Source organism: Egretta garzetta, unplaced genomic scaffold (genome assembly GCF_000687185.1).
Source record: "Egretta garzetta isolate BGI_Z169 unplaced genomic scaffold, ASM68718v1 scaffold197, whole genome shotgun sequence".
Classification (NCBI taxonomy): Eukaryota; Metazoa; Chordata; class Aves; order Pelecaniformes; family Ardeidae; genus Egretta; species Egretta garzetta.
Window position 1 is genome coordinate 3,552,757 of NW_009260274.1, and position 22,638 is coordinate 3,575,394.

A 22,638-nucleotide genomic window follows, 5' to 3' on the forward strand; every position below is an offset into this window, starting at 1 on the left:
GTTGAACCTCATGAAGTTCCCACAGGCCCACCTCTCTAGCCTGTCCAGGTCTCTCTGGATGACATCCCGTCCTTCTGGTGTGTCAACCGCACCACTCAGCTTGGTGTCATCTGCAAACTTGCTGAGGGTGCACTTGATCTCGCTGTCTAAGTCATTGATGAAAACATTAAACAGCACCGGTCCCAGTACGGACCCCTGAGGGACACCACTCGTCACCGGTCTCCATCCGGACATCGAGCCTCATGTCTTAACTGTACCGACCCAGATCTTGCCCTCATGCTGCCTCTGTGATGAGAAGGAGCCACCATCAGATGGTAGGGAGAGTGGGTAGGTACTGCAGAAAGCCAGAAGAGATGTTCCTAGACCGCCTTGCCCCTTGGCCAAAACTGTGCTTGGTAGCATCAGGGAGAGAGAGGGCAACGTATAGTTTCTATCTGCTGTTACACAACTGAACTGTATGAACTGATCTTCATTAGAAGACCGAGTTCTGATTAAGTCAATGCTAAAAAACCCCACACCTTACTTAAGTAACACATTGGAATCAGGGCTTTCATGTAAGCAGTCAAATTTAGAACATAAAGTATTATAACTTAATATGTGGCAAAACATACCAGCAGCTTCATTCTGGGCTTTCCTTTTCCTCCTGTAATTACTCTGTCTTAGCCCAAAAAAGGTGTTGACCCACAGCATATCTCACAAGGCACCTTCTCCCACTGACAGCCTCTGTAGGGTAAGCTCACACCGAAGCTATAGCCTCCATTTGATCTGCTTCATGTTTTAATGTTTATTTTATGCAGATCCTAAAGCACCTTTAATTGAAGTCTTTCCTGTGTCCTCACAGTGCTGCTCTCCCCCTAACTTGTAAAAAAAGAGCTGTAATTGCCAAAAAGTTTGAAAAACAACTGTGTTTTAACAAATAGAAATCATTTGTATAGAAACGTAAAATGACGTTGGTGGCAGTTAAGGTCCCTTTTTCTAAGGTTAACATTTATGTGACTACAGGTATTGGAGATTGTTACCAGAAATTTCACTTAAGGTAAGAAGTAAAAAGTATTCTTAAATCCGTCGACTTATTCTTTTTAAAAATGAGCTCACGGGTGATCTTTTATTCAGTTATACTTACCCTAATGATTTCATTGAGGTAGGGATAATTTGATAAAGTAGAGTCGACATATAAACAGAGTACTGCAAATGGATTTCAGATCTTTGACTGATATTTTTTGATTACTTTAAAGATAATGGGTGTGCCTTTCTTCATAAAATATCACATCTACGTTCATTGGAAAGTACTGAACTTACTGTATTAAATGAGAAAAATATACAGGAACTTGTGGTTTGAGACAAGAAATATACAGATGAATGTCATAACTGTTTTTCATTGAAATAAGCAATTTTAACATGTTGGTTTTCATACCTTATGCCCTATGAATTTGTTCTATCCTTTTTTTTTTGTATGAGAAGCATTAGAAGTTCATCATGGGTCAAAAAATATAAGGTTATGAATATAATTGGAGGCTGAGTGCAGTGAAAATAAATAAATTTTAGAATAATTTACTTTTTTAAATTTAAAAGTGCAAAATATAATTCATGAGAGTCTTAAAAAAAAGAAAAATCTTTGGTGTATTCTTTCTGGAAAGGTCCCATAAGATTGGATCTGAATAAAAGATTCAACAAGGTATCCAAGTGCATGTCTAATTTTAAATATATGAATCATTTGTATGACTCTTAACAAGGGTGATATAAATACAGCTATGCCAATTCTCCCGTGTTCTTTACAGATAATTAGTTTGTTTTCCAAAGCATAAGGCAGAATTGTATGTAGGTTTTGAAGTTAAAAGTGCACACATGGCCAGCAGTACTCCGCCACTCAGAAGGGTTTTCTTTTGGCATAACAGTCTATCTGGTGCTCCTGGTAGAAAAAGGAACCATATAATTTTCTTATCCCTTTGTCTGAGCAATTTAATGTAAATGATGACTATTCATATTATTTGCAAAAGGTTGAAAAGGGGTTTTTTTTTAGACTCATTAAGTCAGGAGGTAAGCTTAAAGACTTGGAAGTTATTGACATATATTCCACAACAGAAGAAAACAGACAGAACTCCATATTCTAAAACACCCTGAATGCATTACTTGTAAATTACTTGTTCAACTCGATCTGGAAATAGTCTTCAGTTCCTTGCTCTGTCTTCCTCAACCTTTAATTGCATGTGTGTTTTCTTTTTATATCATATATGTCATCTGACAACCAATTAATTCAAATATTGCCTTTTTTTGTCCTCTATATCTATTGTATTTTATATGAGTGGGATGAGACTGTATGGCTGGAAACACTGGAGCAGGGCAGCCCTGAATCACCCAAGCAGTGAGGGGCAGGGCCACTCTTCAACTTCTGTGTGTTAGACCATCCAAGTTATTGAGTATTTTTCTGGGAATTTTAGCAACCCTCTCTAAAGGAGAGAAGCACACCAAATGCGAAAAGCATCTCCATCACACTCCTGACTTTTGCTCATATTCATCTGTAGTTAGGTCACTCTTTACCTGCAGATGTATAGAAAGGGGCTGCCGAAGAAGGCTCGAGATCAGATGAGTCCTCAGTGATCTGTGCTCATACAAAACTGCCCTCCTCAGTGCAAGGGGGGTAAAAGACTGCAGCTTTTTGCAAAGAGACTGTGTCAAGAGTCCTAATCTCTGACGTGGACTCAGAGCGACCAGTTTCCCCTTCCCAAACACATTGTACTCTTCCTAGAGCCTGAATAGTCTGACTTTTTGTACTGCAGCAGATTTCATCCAAGTCCCACATGTTTTACATTAGATGAACCTAAACTGGTCATACTGTATGAATAAAATGAACTCATTGATTTCTGGCATTGTGGTTTTTATATTCAAGTTAAGTGTGTATAATAGCATTTCTAATATTGTGACAATACCAAAAAAATTGTGGGAAGAAAGGCTTGGCGTGTTCTGGGTGATCTAGTCCAGTCCCTCCTGTCACAAGGTACCGTGTTCTGCGTCCCCTTTCATAAATTATTAAGCTTCATCTTAAATTCTTTTAGTTTTATTTGCCACCACGACTTCTTTGAAAGGGTGTTTTAGAACTTCGTATTATGGCCAGTTTATACTCATTTATTCTTGTGCCAACATTGTTCTTCAGTTTAAACAGCTCTTCTCCCTCCCTGCTGTCCTCTTCTCGTCTCCTGCTCCTTTTCCCACCCCCACCAGCAAATTCGTAGAGAACAATTACAGCCTTTCTCAGCCATTTTATAGCTGGCAAAATATGCCAAGCTCCCCGTCTGCTTGCAAAAGCTCAGCAGCCCGTACTTCTCACGGCCACTGCCTGCACCTTTCCTGGCATGAATTCCCATCTCAGACACACGAGTGTCTAAGCTTACACACTCATAAGAGAGCAATATTTTGTATTAATCCTTCTCTGACCATGCGTTGGGCAGTATTAGGTCTAATCTGGTTTCTTCAGCTTCCAGTCTCAAAGTCACTAACGTTTTGTCTGCTACCCTGATTCTTGTCTGAACTGATGCCGTTTCCCAGTCTTGAGTCACCAAGTAATTTTTGAATGCTCCTACTTTTTCTCTTGAAGTCATTAATGAAAACACAAAGATCAGTTCCAAGAATATTTAAGGACTTGCACTGGTAACTTTTCTTCAATACAGTAGTTCTCCTTTCAACAAAGCTCATTTTAATACCTTATTTAGTCACTTCACAGTTATTATTTTAATTCTCTCCATCTTCTCTAGTTTAACTAATAATTTTCCATTTGGCATCATATCAAGTACGCGGCTGAAGTCCAAGATTTGGTTTATTGCATTTTCCTTTTCTAAAAAAACCCATTTATTTTATTAAACAAAGGTATCAGGTAAGTTTGGCATGGTCTTCCTTTATAAATTCAATACATACTCAGAAATATTGCTTTGATTTTCTAAATATTTATGGTACAAATACCACTAAGCAAAGCTGTGTGGGGAGTGCCAGTTTGTTTCACAATGCAAGCATGTAGTGATATTTAACACACTATTCATTTAATTCCATTTATTATTAGTGGGGAACAAAATTTTTTAAAAAGTTTATATGAGTCACAGCATGAGGCAAAATATGAATTATATAGTCATTTTATTGAATTTTTACTGCTAATGCACACAAATTTCACAAAGTGTAATGACACTACTGAGCACTTAAGTTGTTAGGCTGTCATATTACAGAAAAATTATTCGTGCTATATAATCACTGTTTTCTTTTTCCTATTGTTTATTTCTAAGCTTGCTGCATAAACATTCGTAAATGCAGATATACTTGCTGTGGCAAATATCTGTTTTAAGACCATAAACCTGAATGACTTCAGGTCCTTTGGCGCCCATATAAACAAAATCTTCCCAGCGTCTCCTGGCCAGCGATACCTCTTTTGTTACCTGATGCTGCAGTTCTTGGGTCTATGCTCTGTAGTCATACAACCTGCAATTTTAAAGCTTATCATAAACGTAGGGATTAGGGGTCATGCCCAATTCCTGTGTTTTCCCCACCAATCATTTGCGTAATGCCTTTAAGCAGACCATGTTTCCGTCTCTCGTTTTACTCTTTTGCAAATAAGATATCGTAATTACAGTGTGGGGATAACTCGTGAGACCTGCCCAGGAATTTCACTAAGGGGTAAAATAGGATGACTGACAAAAGTGTTTAGCTCAATAAAGTAGGAGATGTGAATTCTTTATCCATCGTGAGCAGACTTTATTGACTTAATCTCAGAGCATTACAAAGGAAAGGAAGGAGGCAGGGACTTGGGTTTGCCACTCTCAAAACTTTGGTGCTGGTTGAAAAACTGACCTCTTATTTATACAGGCGATAATGCATGCTTCTCCTTCCTTAAAGGACAAGCAGCAGTTACACTTCCACTGCAGGCCAAAAAAATCTGCACTAATGTTGAGTTCTGAGTTCAAGTGAAATCCAATAAAATTTAAAGTCATGAGTCATATATTCTTAAATTACAGTGTCTCCTGGAATGTAGGCACAGTCATACGCCTCTGCATGTTAAGATCTACTTCTTCAGAAGAATGAGACACATAGCAATTAAGCTTTCCCGTTATTTGAAATTAATTAATTAACTAATTAATTCCTTTAAATTAATATTTTCACACATATGTGATAGTTCTGCTGTTAGACTGGCACTTTTGTTATCCAAAGTCATAGAGACCTACTCCTATCTCCCATTTTGTCATCTCAGCTTTGATTCAGTCTTGCAAGATGCTGCTGAGGACTCTGGATGTGAGTCTGTAAAGCACCTAAGAAAGTTATTAAAGACGTCAGAGATCACAGTTAAGTCCATAGATCTGTTCATATGTATTTTAAGAAAGTTGTAACTAGGATTTTGATCAGTGTATTCTATATTTCGAATGGTCAAGCTTGTCACTTTTAGTATTACTTGGGAAAAGCATTATTAAATCTCAGTATATGGGTGTTAGCATTATACTACAAGTCATCTCAATTTCTAAGAACTTCCTGAAATTTTGAAGTCTTCAAGGTTATTAAAAAAAAAAATTCACACAGCCCAGACTAGTTGTGGGGCTTCTTCCTGCAGAATAAAACTAATGGAAGAGAAGGCAATAATGTAAAGCTTTGGGAATCTCTTAATGCCTTATCCACTCCCACTGCTGCTCTTCATTCAGTATGAGCCCTTTCCATCCAAATGAATTACATGCAATAATTTTGGGTGTTATAATAAACAGAGAGGCACCGTAATAATGTATTTCAGTTAGGAAGAGGTACTTGGAAGAAATTGGTTTTGCTATACACATGATGTGAGACAATCAATAGCGCTTTAGCCTGACAAGCACTGTCAATATCCATTGTCACTGTTCTGAAAGTCATTAATGGATAGTTCTTCAAAAACCAGTGCTTTCAACACGTTAGAAGTGTTCAGATATACTGTACCTGGCAGGAATTAATCATAGGTGAACCTTTGGGATTATGTATAAATGTTTCGTAAATGAAGAGTGAAATAAAAGTCATTGGAAGGAATGTGAGATCACGTTATATGGAGTTACAAAATCTTGCCAATAAAATATGGAGCTGTTTAGAACATATTAAAACATTTTACTTTTTGAATCATTCAGGCTCTGCCCAGTACATCACACCCAGGAAAAAGAGTCTGCTAGAAATATATTGTCTAGGTACATGACTAAATTCACAGGAACTAATGACGTAAAAATTTTGACCCTCGCTCTGAAAAGGTTTGAGCCTTGCCTGGTTCTTTTAGTTGTGGCCATGCCAAAACCCTGGAGAAAGGCTTTTGTAACTTTATCTTGCCAATATGTTAGCCACTGCTTTTTCCTTCTTGAATTATAATGTTTGTTCTCATTGCACCATATATACAATTTAGTGCATTAAATTATAGCAAGCGATTCCTCATCTGTCCGTCTCAAAACATCCATTGACTCCAATGGTACTATTTCTGCAGAACTGTGTGATTCAGAGGTAACACATTAATTCTTTCCTTCCACCTGTCTTCTTGTGTAACAGTTCTTGTACAGACTTTATTTTGTGGTTTTGCATGATAGTCCTGTTTTTTTATACATTTTTAGGAACATTAAGGCTAGAGTTGTGGCATTGAATAAGTATTTAGAAGATTTATATAGGCCCCAAAAAAGACAGATCGTTTTTTTCTTGGTGCAGTTATTTGCAGAGAATTTTGTCTGTAGTTATCCTTCCTAATTCAGCTGATGTTATTACAGGGTTATCCAACGTTAAGGGCCAAAGATGTGTTCCTTTTTTTTATGCCTAATGGTGTGTTTGTACTATTTTCTTTTTGTACTCAATCTGTGTTACACTTCCCTAATGTTCCCTGTTGTGCTTTAAAATAGCTTAATTCTAGAGCAAATTATCTGAGGAAAAGATCTTGCCACTAATACCTTTCTCACCTATGGAATAAATAGACACCTAATAAAGCAACCAAAGTCATCAGAAATGCTTTTCTAGCTCTGAAGGTCCAACTTTATTTCCAGCCAAATGTGAAAATCAGCCAGTATTCAGGTTCTATCTTTGCTGTTGGATGGAAGTGTCCTCGCAGCCACTTGAGCTAGCAGAAGAAATTTAGCATAATATTGACCTCTGTTGGGTTCCCCTGTATGTGTACTGTAAAAGGCCCTAGCCCAACAAGAACAAGCGTGTTTCCTTTTTCTGTCTCAGAAGCTGTTAGTGCAATATAAGAAATCCTTAACTGACGAGTCTGTGCAAAGGGAGGGGAATTACCCTTCTGTGCTGTGTTGGTTTCGAAGCATCTGTGTGGATATGTCAGTGTAAGTATCTCCAGAAATTGAAGATATGAGTTTATTCAATAGAATGAATCAAATGACACACCTATGCTGTTTATGCCAGGGAATATAGAGTAGAACAAGCAGTAGATTTTATTTCCTATTCTTTTATACTTAGATCCTTAAGTGTCCTATTTTGCTTCTGTATGGAACTGTTTTCCACTTTTTTATGTTGTTTGATGTTTGCCAGCTCTCTTTCATGAAGGATTCTTCTGGCCAAATCCAGAACCTGAAATTTAAAAAGGAAGGTACTCCAAAAAATATTTATTGTGGTTTTTGAGTTTTATTATTACTTTTTTTTTTTTTCTCTTGGAAGTAACATTTGGTCCTCTTTATATTTCCAAATATAATAGAGAAGTCATTTTAATGTGGGGATATCGCGAGAAGCATGGTTTGGCAAGAGAAGGAATATTTCTAAATGAGATCCCAGCAAGAATATTTCTGGCTAAGCTTGGGTTTGGAACATACTACCTAAACCCTTGAATTTCTGGGAGGCTTGGAGTTTCCCTCTGGTGACTCACACATGTTTAATAGAATAAAAAAAGAAATTCATCAAAATTACCTTTGCTGTTGTTTTTAGCTATGTGTTGTAGAGTTCAACATAGAACATGCAAAAGCATCCATGACAATAATTATTCCTACCTGTAGATGTAGTTTTCACAGCATAGTTGCTGTTTCAGGTATAAGACTTCCAGCTGGATTAACACATCTTTCTAAACAGAGGGTTCTTTACCCCGCTGTCAAGTCATAGATCCCCTATCCTAACATTCACAGGATGACCACATTCACTTCAGTGAAAATCTCTTAAGAAATCTAGTGTATACTTAGAGCTAAGCATGTAGTTCAAGTGGGCACAAGATGCTTCAGAGTCCCACAAAATGGGAAATGTGGCAGGCATCTTAAGTGACTTCAGAGATGTTTTCACTCCTGCACCATTTGCACTGGGGAAGCTTCACTATAAGGCAGGAAAAGCAAACCTAAATATGCATCGCTATGGACAGAATGACCCCAAGCAACAAGAGAGTCCCCAAACTAAATACAATTCACTTCACTGTTTCAAAGTACCATTAAGATGCAGAATTAGAAACATCCATTTGTTGTTCTTTTTATAGCACAGCCAAGTGACTTGGAATTTTAGCTTGTCCCTGCCAAGGATTGCTCAATTTTGAACAAAAAGTCCTCCACTATAATGTTAAAAAAGCACCAACCATCAATTGAATGCTAATCTTTATATTCTATGATACATCACTCCAAGAATGCTACCATTAAAAAAAATGTGAATTCTATTTTTCATAAGTGATGGATTATTATACCAAGCTGTGTATTTTCCAGTAAAGTGTCCTTTTATTTGTCCTGTGTGATTACTAGTTTGTGGAAGTATGTGTGGGGTCATTTTAGTGCTGTGGGAAAATGGAGCACTCCTCTGTTAAAATCGGTAGTGAAATCAGAAGCAAACTATGCTCTGATCATTGTAGGCATGTGTTTAAATATTGCTTTCCTTAATTGGCTATGTTCTATTTACTTAAAATGAACAATTTGGCAAGTTTTTCTCCCTTGACAACAGCAAAGCGTAAACCATTTTATAAGTTTGGCTGTTAAAATCAGATTTGTAATGTAAACCACAGTATTCCAGGGTTGTTACTGTTGCTTAACCAGTTATTTTAGCTTGCCATTGTTTTATAATTTTGCACCTTTAAATGTTCTGGTGCTGTTTATAACTTATGCAAAACTTCTTGCTACAAAACAGACCAGTAATATTGATGATAATTTTCTTTTTGCTCTCTCTCTCCCTTTGGTTTCCCTATATGAAGATCATTGCGTTACAGCGGAGTTTCAGTCTGGATGGGGAGCTTAGGGAGCATCTCTGGAACTGCAGCTAAACTATCCAGGGCACTATTTAGAAATTCTGTCAGTGGGACAATGGACCAACTCCTGCAAGTTCAGCTCGTGGAGAACAGTCTTTTGGTGGATCGATTTATTTATTTATTTTCCAGAGAAGATGGAAAGTTATTCTTTCCTTAAAATCAGAAGCCACCCCTCTCTCAGCTGGAGGTCCTTGCCAGGGAAGGCTGTACAGCTCTGGCTGTCCCATTTTTCTGCTCTGCATTTGGGAAAATGGGCAGGGTGAGAGAGCCCCGGACACAGGATAAGGGTTATTCAAGGGTGGTGAGACTCAGGTAATTTGTCAGAAAACTTTAAAAATCTGCATATTCAGGGAAACGTTTGGAGAAGGTCTTCCCATGGCATCATTGCTGCTTCTGTAGCATCCAGCCTTGAGTGCTGAGTTTCTCCTTCCTCCTAATCCTGCCTATTTTGATAGCTATGATGGTGCCCTGTTAGCATCTCAGCAGAGAAAAAGTTAAATTTATGCCTTTTAAACTTCCTCCAGGGGATTTTCTGCAGCTGGGTTCTATGTCTTTTTGACACAGAGCAGGAATAAATTGAGCTCAAAATGTTTCTTAGTTTGGTAAATGCCTAAATATAATAAAATATAATCATTAGGACGGGAATACTTTTCTTTCCATAAATTAATGCATCTTGCACACATTTCATGGCATATAGCCATGTTTTCTATAACTGCATTAAATATATATATAACGCTTAATCCATCTTGGCAAGAGAATTCAGTCCTTCACTAGTGGTGTAACCATCCATCCTTTCTCATAACAAGTAGTACATAGCTAATAGTGCATAGCACACTTTGAGTCCAGAATTTTAGTTGAAAAATCATCCATGTGAAACTTGTGGGATTCGTGAACATTTCATGAGTAAACTGGGCGCCATCCAAATACTTATGGGCAATAAATAATATAACTCGGTGAATAACCAGCAGAGTGAACTCATCGTGTTTATTCACAAAAGTATCAATCAGATATTTTGTAGTATCCAACCAGCTACGCTGCTGACCTACCGCATGATTTTGCTAGGATGGCTATGGCTATTATTTTCTAAGGATGTTTGAGCAAACTACTATTAATTTAAAAATATCATTGCACTGAAGCTTTTTCTTTTGATTTCCTTTAGTTTTCAGACTGAACTACAGTGCCTCTGACACGAATGACAGAAACCGAGTTAAAAGCAGACTAAAGAAGTTCATCTCCCGAAGACCCTCCTTGAAAACCTTGCAAGAGAAGGGACTTATTAAAGGTGTGTTCGGTCTTATATACCTTTTTTGGAGTAAAAAGTAAAAATTCACAAATGAATTTTTCATTCTTGGTTAAACGAATAAGTGCATTGGACAAATACTTCTTGGATATGGTTTTGTTGCTGTATCTCATAAAACTTACACTGCTGAACTGTAAAGAAAAAATCAATGTATGGTTACATCTATGTTTGTGTTATCTGACGAGTACTTCAATTTTTCTGCTTTAGTGTGCATGTGGTAGAAGCCCCTCCATTTAACACAGGCACTCGCCATGCACATTGCAAATCAACACGCTGCACAAATCCATTTCTTTTTAAGAAAAGAATGTTGGTATAGTTTTATATTTTAGAATATGAAATAGGAACTTCAGATGCTGTGCTGACTAATTTGTTTTCTAGGGTAGGCTGGAATACTTTCTGCAGTCTTCTCTCATTATTTTTCTAACTCACCAAAAAAAAACATTTTTAACAATTTAAAATACATGCCAGCGAATAATAATTGCTTTGAATCTGTGATTTTTTTCCTACTCCAATTTATTGCTAAGTTGGTCAGCCATCACTTTCACATATCCTTAAAGAATTGTTTCTTTGATAAAACGTGTTTGTCAGTTTGTCCAAGGAGTAAGCATTTTGCTAAGAATCTGGTAGTTAACTTGAAGGCAGTAGCATCCTGACCATTAATAATCAAGCAAAGCCATGTTTTCAAATATTGTCTGGAATAATGCTTTAAAAATTTACACACTCCCAAATTATTATGTGTGAAACCCACAACTGCACATGCAAATTGACTAGAAAGAGGCATTTTGCCAGCAAGCCCCTGTCAATCTCTGGAGTGTGAGTTTTCCAGTGGTGTGTCAAAAATGGCAAGGGGTGTTGCTAGTGTGTATTAAACTTGTCTGTCCTGAGCCAAGAGATTGACCCTAGCCAGCAAAAGCTAAAGCAGCCACAGGAGTTAAACACCAGCTGGGCCCACGTCTGAAGAGAAGGAGAAGATTTTATGAATTACGTTCTTATGTTTTAGAAATGTGAAGAGATGTTTGGTGCAACGTTGATTACTGTAGGGAAGTCTTCATTATATGAAATCATCATGTGCCTTAGTAATGGGCTTCTGCTTCTAACTGCCACAGAAACTTTAAAAAAAATGTCATTTATGCCTAAATATATGTGTGAGGTGTGCGCACTCCACTCACACACCAAACTTTCAGGATGTCTCCTTACACATTCATAGTATCTGAATTCAAGGCATTGGAGGGTTTTGCCTCTGAAGTACTCTGTGGGTTGAGGGTGGGATTTGAATGCATCATATTGGTTTGTTTCAGTATTACAGTAATAGAGGAGTAATTTATAGTCTTTTAATTTCTGGATTTAAGGGGGGTTTTTTTTAGTTTAATAAAGTGTGGCTGATGAATCTCCTGCGGTGTTACATAGGGATCAGATGTGATCCCTGCTAACAAATCCAGATTCATTAGCATAACTCAAATCCATCCTCTAATATATCTCTCTAGGAAAGCCAGATGCATTTGGTTTTGGCTACAGTTGCATTAAGCTCTTGATTCATAAACATAGCTTGGTTCTACCTGGGATACCCTTTCATGGAGAGCAAAGTTGCATGATTTGTGGCACAGTAATTCAGAATCGGTACCCGGCACAGTTTTATTACCAAACTAATGTTACCGTGAAGAAAACATGTTAGTTATCTACCATGAAGTTTCATTAGGATTAGGTTTTGGCCATGCAAATGAGGCAGGATTCGTTAGCACGGCTTAATTCCAATCTACGGTAAGTCTATGTGAAATGCTCATTTGATAAGGTTCCTTCATTGTCTTCACCAGAGTTTATCCCTTAATCTGTTAAAATGTTATGAAAATGCAGTTGCAGTGCTTATACAGAGACCACTTTTAAATGTTAATTTTTAGGCTCACATTAGAATATTTTTAAATCACAAAATGCAACCATCCAGATTAAAAAGGAAAAGCTTGCCAAATTTTGTATTATAAGATGCATCTATTTATTTTTCTAAGGTGACTTTAATGGTTGCAGAAACCTCTGAAAACTATTTATTTGCTCGTTTCTTAAGGGAAAAAATGTTAACCAATTTTTACAAGAAAAAATTCCTCCAGCTCTGAGAACATGCATACTAACTTTTATCCCACAGGGAAATACTTCTGTCAGAATTGTAAATCCCTTAAAATAAGGGCTCATAATAAAAGTGTGTCTAAAGCCTTGCAGGACATCTCGGTACCGAATTTCTGACAAAGAGCTGTTCTGTGTGCTGGTGAAGAATTGATATAAATATCTGTGAAGCGTGTGGTGTTAATTACTCCAATGCAGTGGCACCGTAGGTGCTGTGAAAACCTTCACTTTTCATCAAGTGCTATTCATATTTGCCAGGGGCACTATAAAGCTCTCAAATCTATATTGATTTTTTACATTGTATGTCACATTGGAACCAAAACTCCAATAAATTTAACACGTAAATTATAGTCATGAGTAAATACATTTTAAGGTGGTAAGTTCACTTAAACACAGTTCTGAGCTCTGTTAGTCACTGATGTGTACACACTTGGCCAGAAGACTCGACACATTTCTCCACATTAACCAAATTTGGGAATACAGGCTTCAAAATGAAATAGCAGTTTGATCTCCTGGGGTACTTTGTTCTGCCAACACTGTTATCAGAAAATCTAGAAATTATGTGATTGTCATTTAACTCTTAACAAAACTTTGTTTATGTAGGATGTAGCAAATATCCATGTAGTAAATAAAGTAGGTAGTTAACAAACGAGAATAAGTAGGAGGATAACGATCAGACAAGGGAATGTAGCACCACCGTGTAAATGTTAGTCGCATGTTGATCTGAAAATGAAGACGCGTCGACGCTTTACGTGACAAAAAGTTATTTTTGTCATCGCTGTCCCATTTGCTTTCTAGTCCTCTGCGTAAAAGAAGCCAGAATGGGAACAGCTTATTGGCTCCATTCATTGTGATGGGCTGGTGACTGGGGCTTTTCACGCTCCAGCGAGAGCTCTAATGAAGATCGTCAGTCCTCCTCGTTCCATCTCACTCATGCTTACACAAAATATCTTTGGTCTAGAAACATTTTGAACCATTTTTGAGATGATGTGTAATACAGTCTTTTTGCATAATGTGTATGTGTCTATACGCACACTCAGGTTCATATATATCCACACATGCACACAAACCCAGATGTAGTAAGTAAGAGCCATGCTCCATGTCTGCCATTTTAACAGTGTAATTTGGAGAATAACTGTGTTCAAATTTATATGCTAGGGCAGGGGTCCTCAGTTCCTCGGGATTGAAATATTCTCAGAATTTACAGAATCTGCACTAATATGCTAGAAAAATAATATATAAATCTTCTCTTTTAAAACTACTTTATAGTCTATAATTGAACCTTGATCCTTATGTTTGAGTTTTGTCATGATTTAATATTACCCAAAACGAATGGCCAACCTTCGGCTTGATATTGGCCTGCTAACTTCCTGATTTTTGAGCCTTTCTAATCCACAAAAAAAAAAAAAAAGCTTCTGTGAAACTGTGATTTTTAAAGCTATGATGGCTGTGTTAGTAATAGACTATCACAAAACACACTTTCAGTAAATGATAAAAAAGCATGAGTAACAACTTAACTTAAATGACACTGTGGGAAAAGAGGAAAATGCAGCTATGCAGCTGGCAAGAAATTAATCTAGTTTTTTTGTGGGTGGATTTTTTTTTCCCAAAAGCTAGACACCTAAGGAACTTCCTTGAATTTATTTTGTAAGTTAAGGCCAGGCAAAAAACCAAAACAGCGTAAAAAATTGGAATGGTTACAACTCTTTCAAGATGAAAATAAAAGCCCCTCAATTGCTAGTGAAAGGAACTAGCTGTGATTTGGCTTGATAGCCTATAGAACAGGGCTCAGCATATGTTGGTGGTTGTGCAGATAGCAGCACAGAGATCACCAGCCATTTTATTTCCAGACAAGGGAAAACGTCTTTATTGTCTCATATCTATCAATGGACCTTGGAGTAGTGCAATGTAATGAATGTAACGCTCATGAGAAGTCCAAAAGAGTAGGTTGAGACCTACCTTTGCTGCGTTCTGTAATTCTTCTGGGTTATGCAGGAATTTAGCAAGTGATGTGGTGCCCATAATAACTTAGGAAAAGTTAGGAAATGTTTCCTCTGACTTGCAGGGACAGTGGGCCACAAGGGTATTTCTTTCTTTCTTTCTTTGACCACTGCATGGACATTTGGAAGTATGGTTCCCAAACCCTGTGGATGGCCAAACACTGCAAAGTGATTTTTTCCTTTCCCATGATGGTCAGAAATAATTAAGATAATTTTAAAATATCTCAGTTTTGGAGACTTGTTTTGAGGAGCACAACAGGCTCACTCTCTTTAAATTTAAATGAACGCTTATCCCCAGTAAAACACCTTCATTTCTTAAGAGACCGGTGTCTGCACTACTGCCTATTTTTCCTTTTTCTGAGAATGTGAAACAAATCTGGTAGCTCATATGCCACTTAATAGTAACTGTTCACAAATGTAATTTTTTTTTTTTAAATTGATGGCCACCACAGATCAACGATATATAGTAAATCTCCAAGTTAAAAGGACTGGCAAGATTCCCAGCTAGCATAAATCAGGGGAGCTCCATTGACAACCTCACTGACTTCAGTCAGCTGAGGACCTGGCCCACTTATTGTAAAAGCATCGTGACATTATTTGGAGCCCAGTCTGGGATCAGCATCATTTTAATGTCTGACTTACTATGTCTGACTCTACAGATTGAGCTGCTAGAAGAAGTCACCTTTCAGAACATGGCCCTTTCCAACCTCATCCCTTCGCCCTCCAAAAAATTCACTGCTATGGCGCCTACTGTTCTGTCTCTCTCTCTGTACATTCCTCATTTATTTTGCCTTTTCATTCTCTTCCCCCGTTTTCCCTCCCAACGTTCAAACAGACACAAAGAAAACAAACACCTTAGATGTTGATACAAAGCTCCAGTAGTCCAGCAGTTCAAAGCCAGATGTAGTAGAGTTAACTCTGCTCCTGGAAGGCAGCAAATTACATAGATATAATTCATGTTTCTAAAAACTTGGGCGTTAGACCATTATAACTTCTCCTCTTGTGTCAGAATTTGAGCTTCTCCCCGAGAAATGGGAATACTAGCCATGCCCTTCCCTGCTTTTTTAATAAAAAACACTGAAGTATGAGTTCCTTCCAGGCGTGGCCGCATCTCACCCATGCACACCAACAACAGTTAAACAATGACATTCTCAGTGAGGATGTGGCTTTAGTGATTTTGTTTTAATTGTTTCTTTTCCAGAAGTATTGTCTCCCATAGACGAGATTTCTGCAGCTCAGAGTTAGTGGCTTTGCTGCAGCCTGCGAGAGCTACTCAAAAAAAAAAGTAGCTCTGTCAGGCTCGGGGAGAACTTGAAGCTCAGCAGAACGAGCAATTCATTGCAGCTGTAATCATCATTTTATTTTATACAACTTGTGAATGTCCATTCCCTCCTCTTCTGGTGTCTCATTTTATATCCATGTGCAAAGCTGTCACACACCCCACCATCTTAAATAGAAAGTTTAATGCGCAGATATCAGGGATGTGTAATGTAAACCATACCACCAAACATATTATGAATATATTGCTCTTCTTAAAAATGCTTGTTGGTTTTTCATACTACAGTATTGACTAACTGTCTGTGTTTGATGTATGGTTTACCAGCCTGATGTAGACTTATGGTTAGAGCTTAACTTGTTAGTTCTGCTTTTGCAGCCAATTCAGAATAACTACAGATGCCCCAAGATATTAAAATTGACTGCTCAAATGGACTCAGTGTGGGAGTTTCATTGGTTTTAAATTGATAACAGCTGAAAGAGTGAATGATTAAAGCTGTATATGGGCATAGTATGCAGCTCCTTTGTACACGATCTTGTGAACAGAATCCACTGTATGGGAATTGCCTTTGTTCCAATAAAAGATATTTCTGAACAATTGTTAGTTTAAATTTTTACATGATGAAACAAGAGCATTTCAGGAGCCTATAGAGGAAATAATTCCTGAGAAACAGGAATAACTCTGAGAAGACAAAGTGGATTTCTATTCAGAGGGGAGCATTTAAAGTTAAGTAGCATTCCATAAGGTGGTAATTGTGTCTATTTCCCAGGCATTTGAGTTAAATAAGCTGGATAGGAAACATAAACTGTCATAACAGGAGGTTAGGAGTGTTGTGTACATCTTTCTTTTTTTTTTTTTTCAAGCCAAAAAAAAATAAAGAAGCCATAAAAAATAAAGTTTTGAAGGGCCTTATCACAAATAAATCAAACAAAGGCTTTTTTGCTTCTTTTATCCCTTTGGGAGCAATTCTTATTTTTTTGAGAAAATCTCCTGCATAGTTTCCCCTTAAACTAGTTTTAAAATATATATACACACCTATAAAAAAATCAAATAATGTTTTAATCTTAGTTGCACATAAATCTGCTTTACAAAAGTTAGCAATTTGCCATTCCTGTAATTCCTTGTTTTCAAAATACTGCACAAACAAATCCTAACTGGGTTTTCCTCAGCTCGCCTTGTGACCTCTAAGAGTGCAAATATGGCAATGTAGCTCCTGCCATTCCCATGTTTATGTACAGAAACACATCCAGGAAAAAATCAATTGACTAGAGAGAGTCACAGTTTGTGGTTCAGGAGTACCTAGAATTCAGAGGATTTGGATGACTCATTAGATCATGTGCTTACAAATACTCATGAATTTATAGAAGAGGAAAGAAAAAAAGAATCCAAAGCAGTTGTGTGTTGTTGTTTTACCATAGTCTCTTCTGACGCCCAGCAACTATTAATGCTGATTTTGCCGCCCCTTCCATTCAAGACAAGAATCCTGAGTGCCTATTTTCTAAAGAAGAGGTCTTGGAAAGCTTAACTGCAGGATTCAGAATGCAACTATATCCACATACTGAAAGGTCTATAACGTTAGGTTAAATATTTTGCTGAAGATACAGAATCTGCACCCAGAAAAAGAAGTAATGGACTAGGTGAGAATTGCAGAACAGTTTCCAGCTTTTTCCTTCCAGGAATACCGAGTATTCTTCATTCATACTAGGGATTGAAAGAGTAACTGCAAAATAATCCTGGAAGCTGGTTATAAAGTGGTTATAATAGAGAAGAGAAGCTGCTGAACACCCGTGCATTAATTTTTTTTCAGTTCTTCATGTATTGCCAGCTAAACACAGTGTAGTTCTTTGCCTGTTTTGCTTCTGAAACTGTTTACAAGTGTCTTTGTCCACCAAATAAGATACATTTTTACTTCTTTTTGACATAATTTACATTGGAGACCATTCCATATTATGCAAAGAATTTGACAGGTCTTTGCTAAAATTTTAAAAAACAATTAAGATGTCAAAAGAGGAAGTGCTGGTACATTTTAATCATAAATCTCTGTATATATAATTACCACTGAAGGCAGCTATAAATGTTTTATGAAGAAAATGTAACCAGACTGTGCTTTGTCAGAAACATAACCCCAAAACATGTAACAGACTGTTCGCTAATGCTTAACGCCACACATGCACACAACCTTCTTCAGTGTAGTTCTGTGAACCCAGTCCTCCATCCCTTCTGCAGCCGAAACTCTGACTAACTTAAATGCAGGCTTTGATGTACTCTACCAGAATGCAGATCACATACATTGGGAAGTGCTGGAATAAACTTCCCTGATACATAACAAGAAGTCCAAACTATCCCATGCACCCTTGTTTCCCTGATTGTTCCCTACTCCGGGGTATTAGGAAAGAAAAGGCAATCGAGCTGCTCTTGAAATCTAAGCTGAGTAAGAAATAGTGGTGATAACGGTAGGAAAGGGAAGCTCCTTGCAAAGCAGAAAATAAACAAATGGCCTGCTAGTGACAAAAAGTTGTGCTGCTTGGAGGAAGAAGCACTTAAACTGACTATGGTGGAAGATGGTGGGACCAGCTATGGGTGAAATGTCCCATGCTATGGGAGCTGTAGAGGACAACAGGAGGTCCTGCTGTTGTGCGAATGAGCGTCCTTGTTGGGTTTGCTGTGCGGAGCCCAGGCTTGTGCTAGCACCCAGTAGCTATCTATAAAAAAATGTTCAAACCTCTATGCCATCTTCCAAAATGTAGTACTCTGTTGAAATGCTCTATGGAGACTGTCTCTCTGGATAAATGATGATAGTACACTCCTATTGTTTGAGCATTTAACTGGCTCCTATTGAATAGTTTCTCTCATCTGTTTGATTCATTTTGATTCTAGCTGACATCATCCCCATTATTTATTGGTCTTTTCATAATTTCTCAAACATATAGAGTGGAAATGAGGTGGACGAAGCTAATTAGTAATCTGAAGGGTTTAACCTACTTATACAAATATGTTTTAGGATCAACATTCAAAGTTGTTCAAAACTTTGAAATCATAAAGCCCAAAAAGTAGCGTTATCTAGTTAAATGCTTATTCATCAAAGAAACAACACAAATCACCAGTTAAAACTGGTGTAAGATATGCAGTCCTCATCAAAAGTACCTTCTATTTTATAACAAGTAATTTGATGACAAAAAACCTCCTGTAAAGATGAGATGAATTGCTACTAAGTCCTAGTGATGCAAAGTAATGAAGCCCTTGCACCCTTATGGTGCTTTACAACAGGAGCGACATTCGGTATGTGTGGATGAGACAGGCTATCCGACAATATGAGTTTCAAGGTTGGACCATCAATAAATATCATGAAGGATTTTGGATTTAAGAAGATAGGAGCTGTATCTCTAGGATTGCCTTCACTTTTTTATGGCAAGTCCAAGCAAACTCCAGAGACCTCCAAGCTCTAGAAAATTTAAGGTCAAGGTGTAAATGGCAGTTGAAACTTGAACCCAGCGGGAAGTATCCAAATGCTATGGGCAGCAGATATTAAGAGATTTGGTTTTCTGACAGAAGGTAATGACCACTAGGACTCAAAAAGGATTTGTTTCCAACTTTGTCTATCCATCTTCAATAGCTGAGTTTTTAATTAACATGCAGGCTCAGAAGAGAGAAAAATATCCCTACTAATAATATGCCTCAATGTATTTTCCTCTTTTTTCCAAATGTAGATCAAATTTTTGGCTCCCATTTGCACTTGGTTTGTGAGCACGAGAAATCTACAGTCCCCCAGTTTGTAAGACTTTGTATAAAAGCTGTTGAAAAAAGAGGTGAGTATCTTAATTTTTAACACTATTTTTTCTCTCTCTTAGTAATCAAAACTTTAACCTTGCAACTCTGCTTGAATTGCCCGGGTAGGCAGGCAGTGCAATTTATAATATAGTTATGAACAGAACTATATCACATTCTGTATCTTCATTTTCTTTATTTGATAACATACTAATAGAACCCCTCCATGCCGATTATTCCTTATGTTGTGTTTGACATGTTGTTGGTTTAGGCTTTCTCTGGGTAAGCAAATGCTAAATATCAATAAAATGTCAGTACTTTCATTTTGAAGTCTCTGGTGAGCATAATGTCAATACTTTTTCCTAAGTCCTGAACTGTATTCAACTAAAATAAATGTTATTCTAGTGTGACCATTTTTTTTTAATACATACAGGTGTCTAATTTTTACAGTTATTTTAAAAAGCCATAATGTTGTAAGAATATTGGAATGAGTGTTCATCCTCATTAAAAGTTTTAATTTAATAAGAAGGATTTTCTTGGTATAAAAAGATGTGCTTAACACCGTTGCCTGCCTTCCTTTCTTCAGAGTGTATCTTCTCTCATTGAAGGTCATTTTCTTTGGAAGGTACATACGGTAGATGCAGAATCTTAAAATGTATTGTATAAAAATGTGAGGCTTCATCACCATCTGTTACAAGTTTACAACTTGTTCCAGGGATCTGGGGAAACATATATCTTGCAAAAGATAGAAAATTTATTTTCAGAATAAGGCTGGGTGAACCCATTGTCACTGCCATATACTGGAGTCTCAGAACAAGAGAACCAATGAAAAATAAAAAGATACTTAGGCCGTTAACCACAAAGGAAAAAAGCTATTTTAATTCCATCATTGTTACCTGGTTTTATAGTGAAAGGTGCAATAAAACTACCCTGGAGTTTCAAACTCTGGGAAATTCATGCTTTAATTATAAAGCAAAGAGAGCACTGGGATATTTATTATTCCCAGAATGATTGGCAGGAAGTCAGGGACTAACAAACAGGAGATCGTTCGGTAGGGGGAGATAGTAGCATTGGTTTTTTTGGAGGAAGGCTGAAGGCTGGCTAAAGAAAGAGACAAAGAAAGGGGAGAAATGTGTGAAGTGACTATTAATAGAGGAGGAATTGCGAGGAGAAATTCAGAACATGAAAAGGAAAGGCAGAGATTAGATTATAAAAATGCCACGCCATGCACAACCTGTCTAATTGACTGTTCGGTTACGATCTTAGCACAGGTTCTCCAAAAGATGCACTAGATATTTCATAGACGTTTTGTGGTATCTGACCACTCCTCCAGGAGAAGTGAGGCCAGAGGTCTCTGCACTGCTGAACTGTAATAGAAAAATCTAAGAAACCTAATGAGATGTTTATTGTCTGTGCGATTATCAGAGAAATGTGCACGGAAGAAAATGAAAATATCAGTTTCTTCAAAGGAGTTCATCCTCCCAAGTATTGCATTATTGTTCTTGTGTTTCCTTCAAACTTGCTGTGACTTAGCGAAGTCTACCCATTTTAGTTAGTCTAACATGTAAATAAAAGCTAATCATATGGCGTGAGATAAAAATTTCATTTTATCACTCTATTTATGAGTTTATATGTGATATGCAGGGTTTTTTTCTATTATCATTTTCTTGGATTAAGATGCTTGCATTTACTCACATTCTATTTACTCAAAGTGTTGTTTTTACTAAGTTCTGGCATAAACTATCTCAGGACAGCAGTAATTTATGTGAAGCTAAGTCCAATGTTTATGCAAGCTTCTGATGACATTTTATACTGGGGTTGGTATTAGGAAGCAGTATGTGGAGGTGCCAAGTCTCCCGGCATGGCTGAGACTCAACAGATCTGAAGCCCTCCTCTTAATGGCCAGATATGCCTCCAGCCAAGATACTCAACTGCAGAGTCATGGGAAATACTTATGTACCAATTATGGGAAAAGCACATTTAATGAAAACTGTATGTTTACTTTCATAGTCTTAGTAAGATGGCCTAGATACTCAGTACAGCTGGCATATTGGCTGTTGTAGAAAAGCTTTTTTTCCTATTTAGAAAATATATCATCTACATACTGTAACTGTACCAAAAATGTTACTTGCGTGCTTCGTTTAAGAGAAAGGATTATTAGGAAAAAAGACCTTAGGAGACTAACCCTAAATGTTACTTTCAAAATATTCATACTTTGCTGAACGGTTGTGCTCTTATTTACCAGCTCATGGATTTAATTGTTATTTACCTATTGATTTTCTATTTTCGATTTTTTTTAAACATTATTTCTGTGTACAGAAAGAAAGTCTAGCAGTGAGCAGAATAAACCCTATTAATTAGTCCATTTTCCTGTGTAGAGAAGGTTACGTACAATAGCCAACTGTAGTGATATTCTCCCACAGATTAAAAATGTAGAGGATATCATTAACTGTTGGCAAGATTTCCTATTTAGTTACACTATTTTAAAATAAATGTATACATTGAAATTAAAGGAATTATTCTGAAATTATCTTGCTGCAACTTAGATCAGATTTTGGTTATTTAGCCCCTAGGTCACTGTTTGCTTAATCACCATTTCAGGACAGATGTGCTTTATAAGGTGTAGTCAAAAAAGTCTCAACATCGTAATGCGTACTTACCTATTTGACAAGGGTTCGCTTGTTCGGGAGTGAATTCCATTTTTCCAACCTCTTTTGCTATTCGTAGTTATTGAAATAGGACCGGGAGGCAGAAGGTCTTTCTACATTTACTCAGTCATCTTGCAGAGATGGTAGTGGAGTTTAATAAAGAGAGTCAATAATAAAGTGCCCGCTCTTGTAAACTTGTAAGGCAATTGCCACATTAATTCTTTTTTTTTTTTTCTTTAAGCAAGCTCAGTTTTTTTCCTTCATTCTTCCTGTATTATTTATTAATTTGTAGTTTTTGATGGGCTTCTTGTCACAAGTGTTTAGTTATACAGACCTATGCCACTGAAGTCAATACCATC

At 37.2% G+C, this 22,638-nt stretch overlaps 1 protein-coding gene across 3 annotated transcripts in view; it reads left to right on the forward strand.

Annotated features, from left to right (window-relative positions):
- Nucleotides 1-22,638, forward strand: part of ARHGAP15 (Rho GTPase activating protein 15) — a 336,537-nt gene that overhangs the window by 184,580 nt on the left and 129,319 nt on the right. For all 3 annotated transcript variants that reach the window (XM_035897895.1, XM_035897896.1, XM_009642493.2), the window contains exons 9-10: nt 10,338-10,460; nt 19,574-19,672. In XM_035897895.1, coding sequence (XP_035753788.1) covers nt 10,338-10,460; nt 19,574-19,672 — 222 coding nt within the window. The remainder of the gene's footprint in view (nt 1-10,337; nt 10,461-19,573; nt 19,673-22,638) is intronic.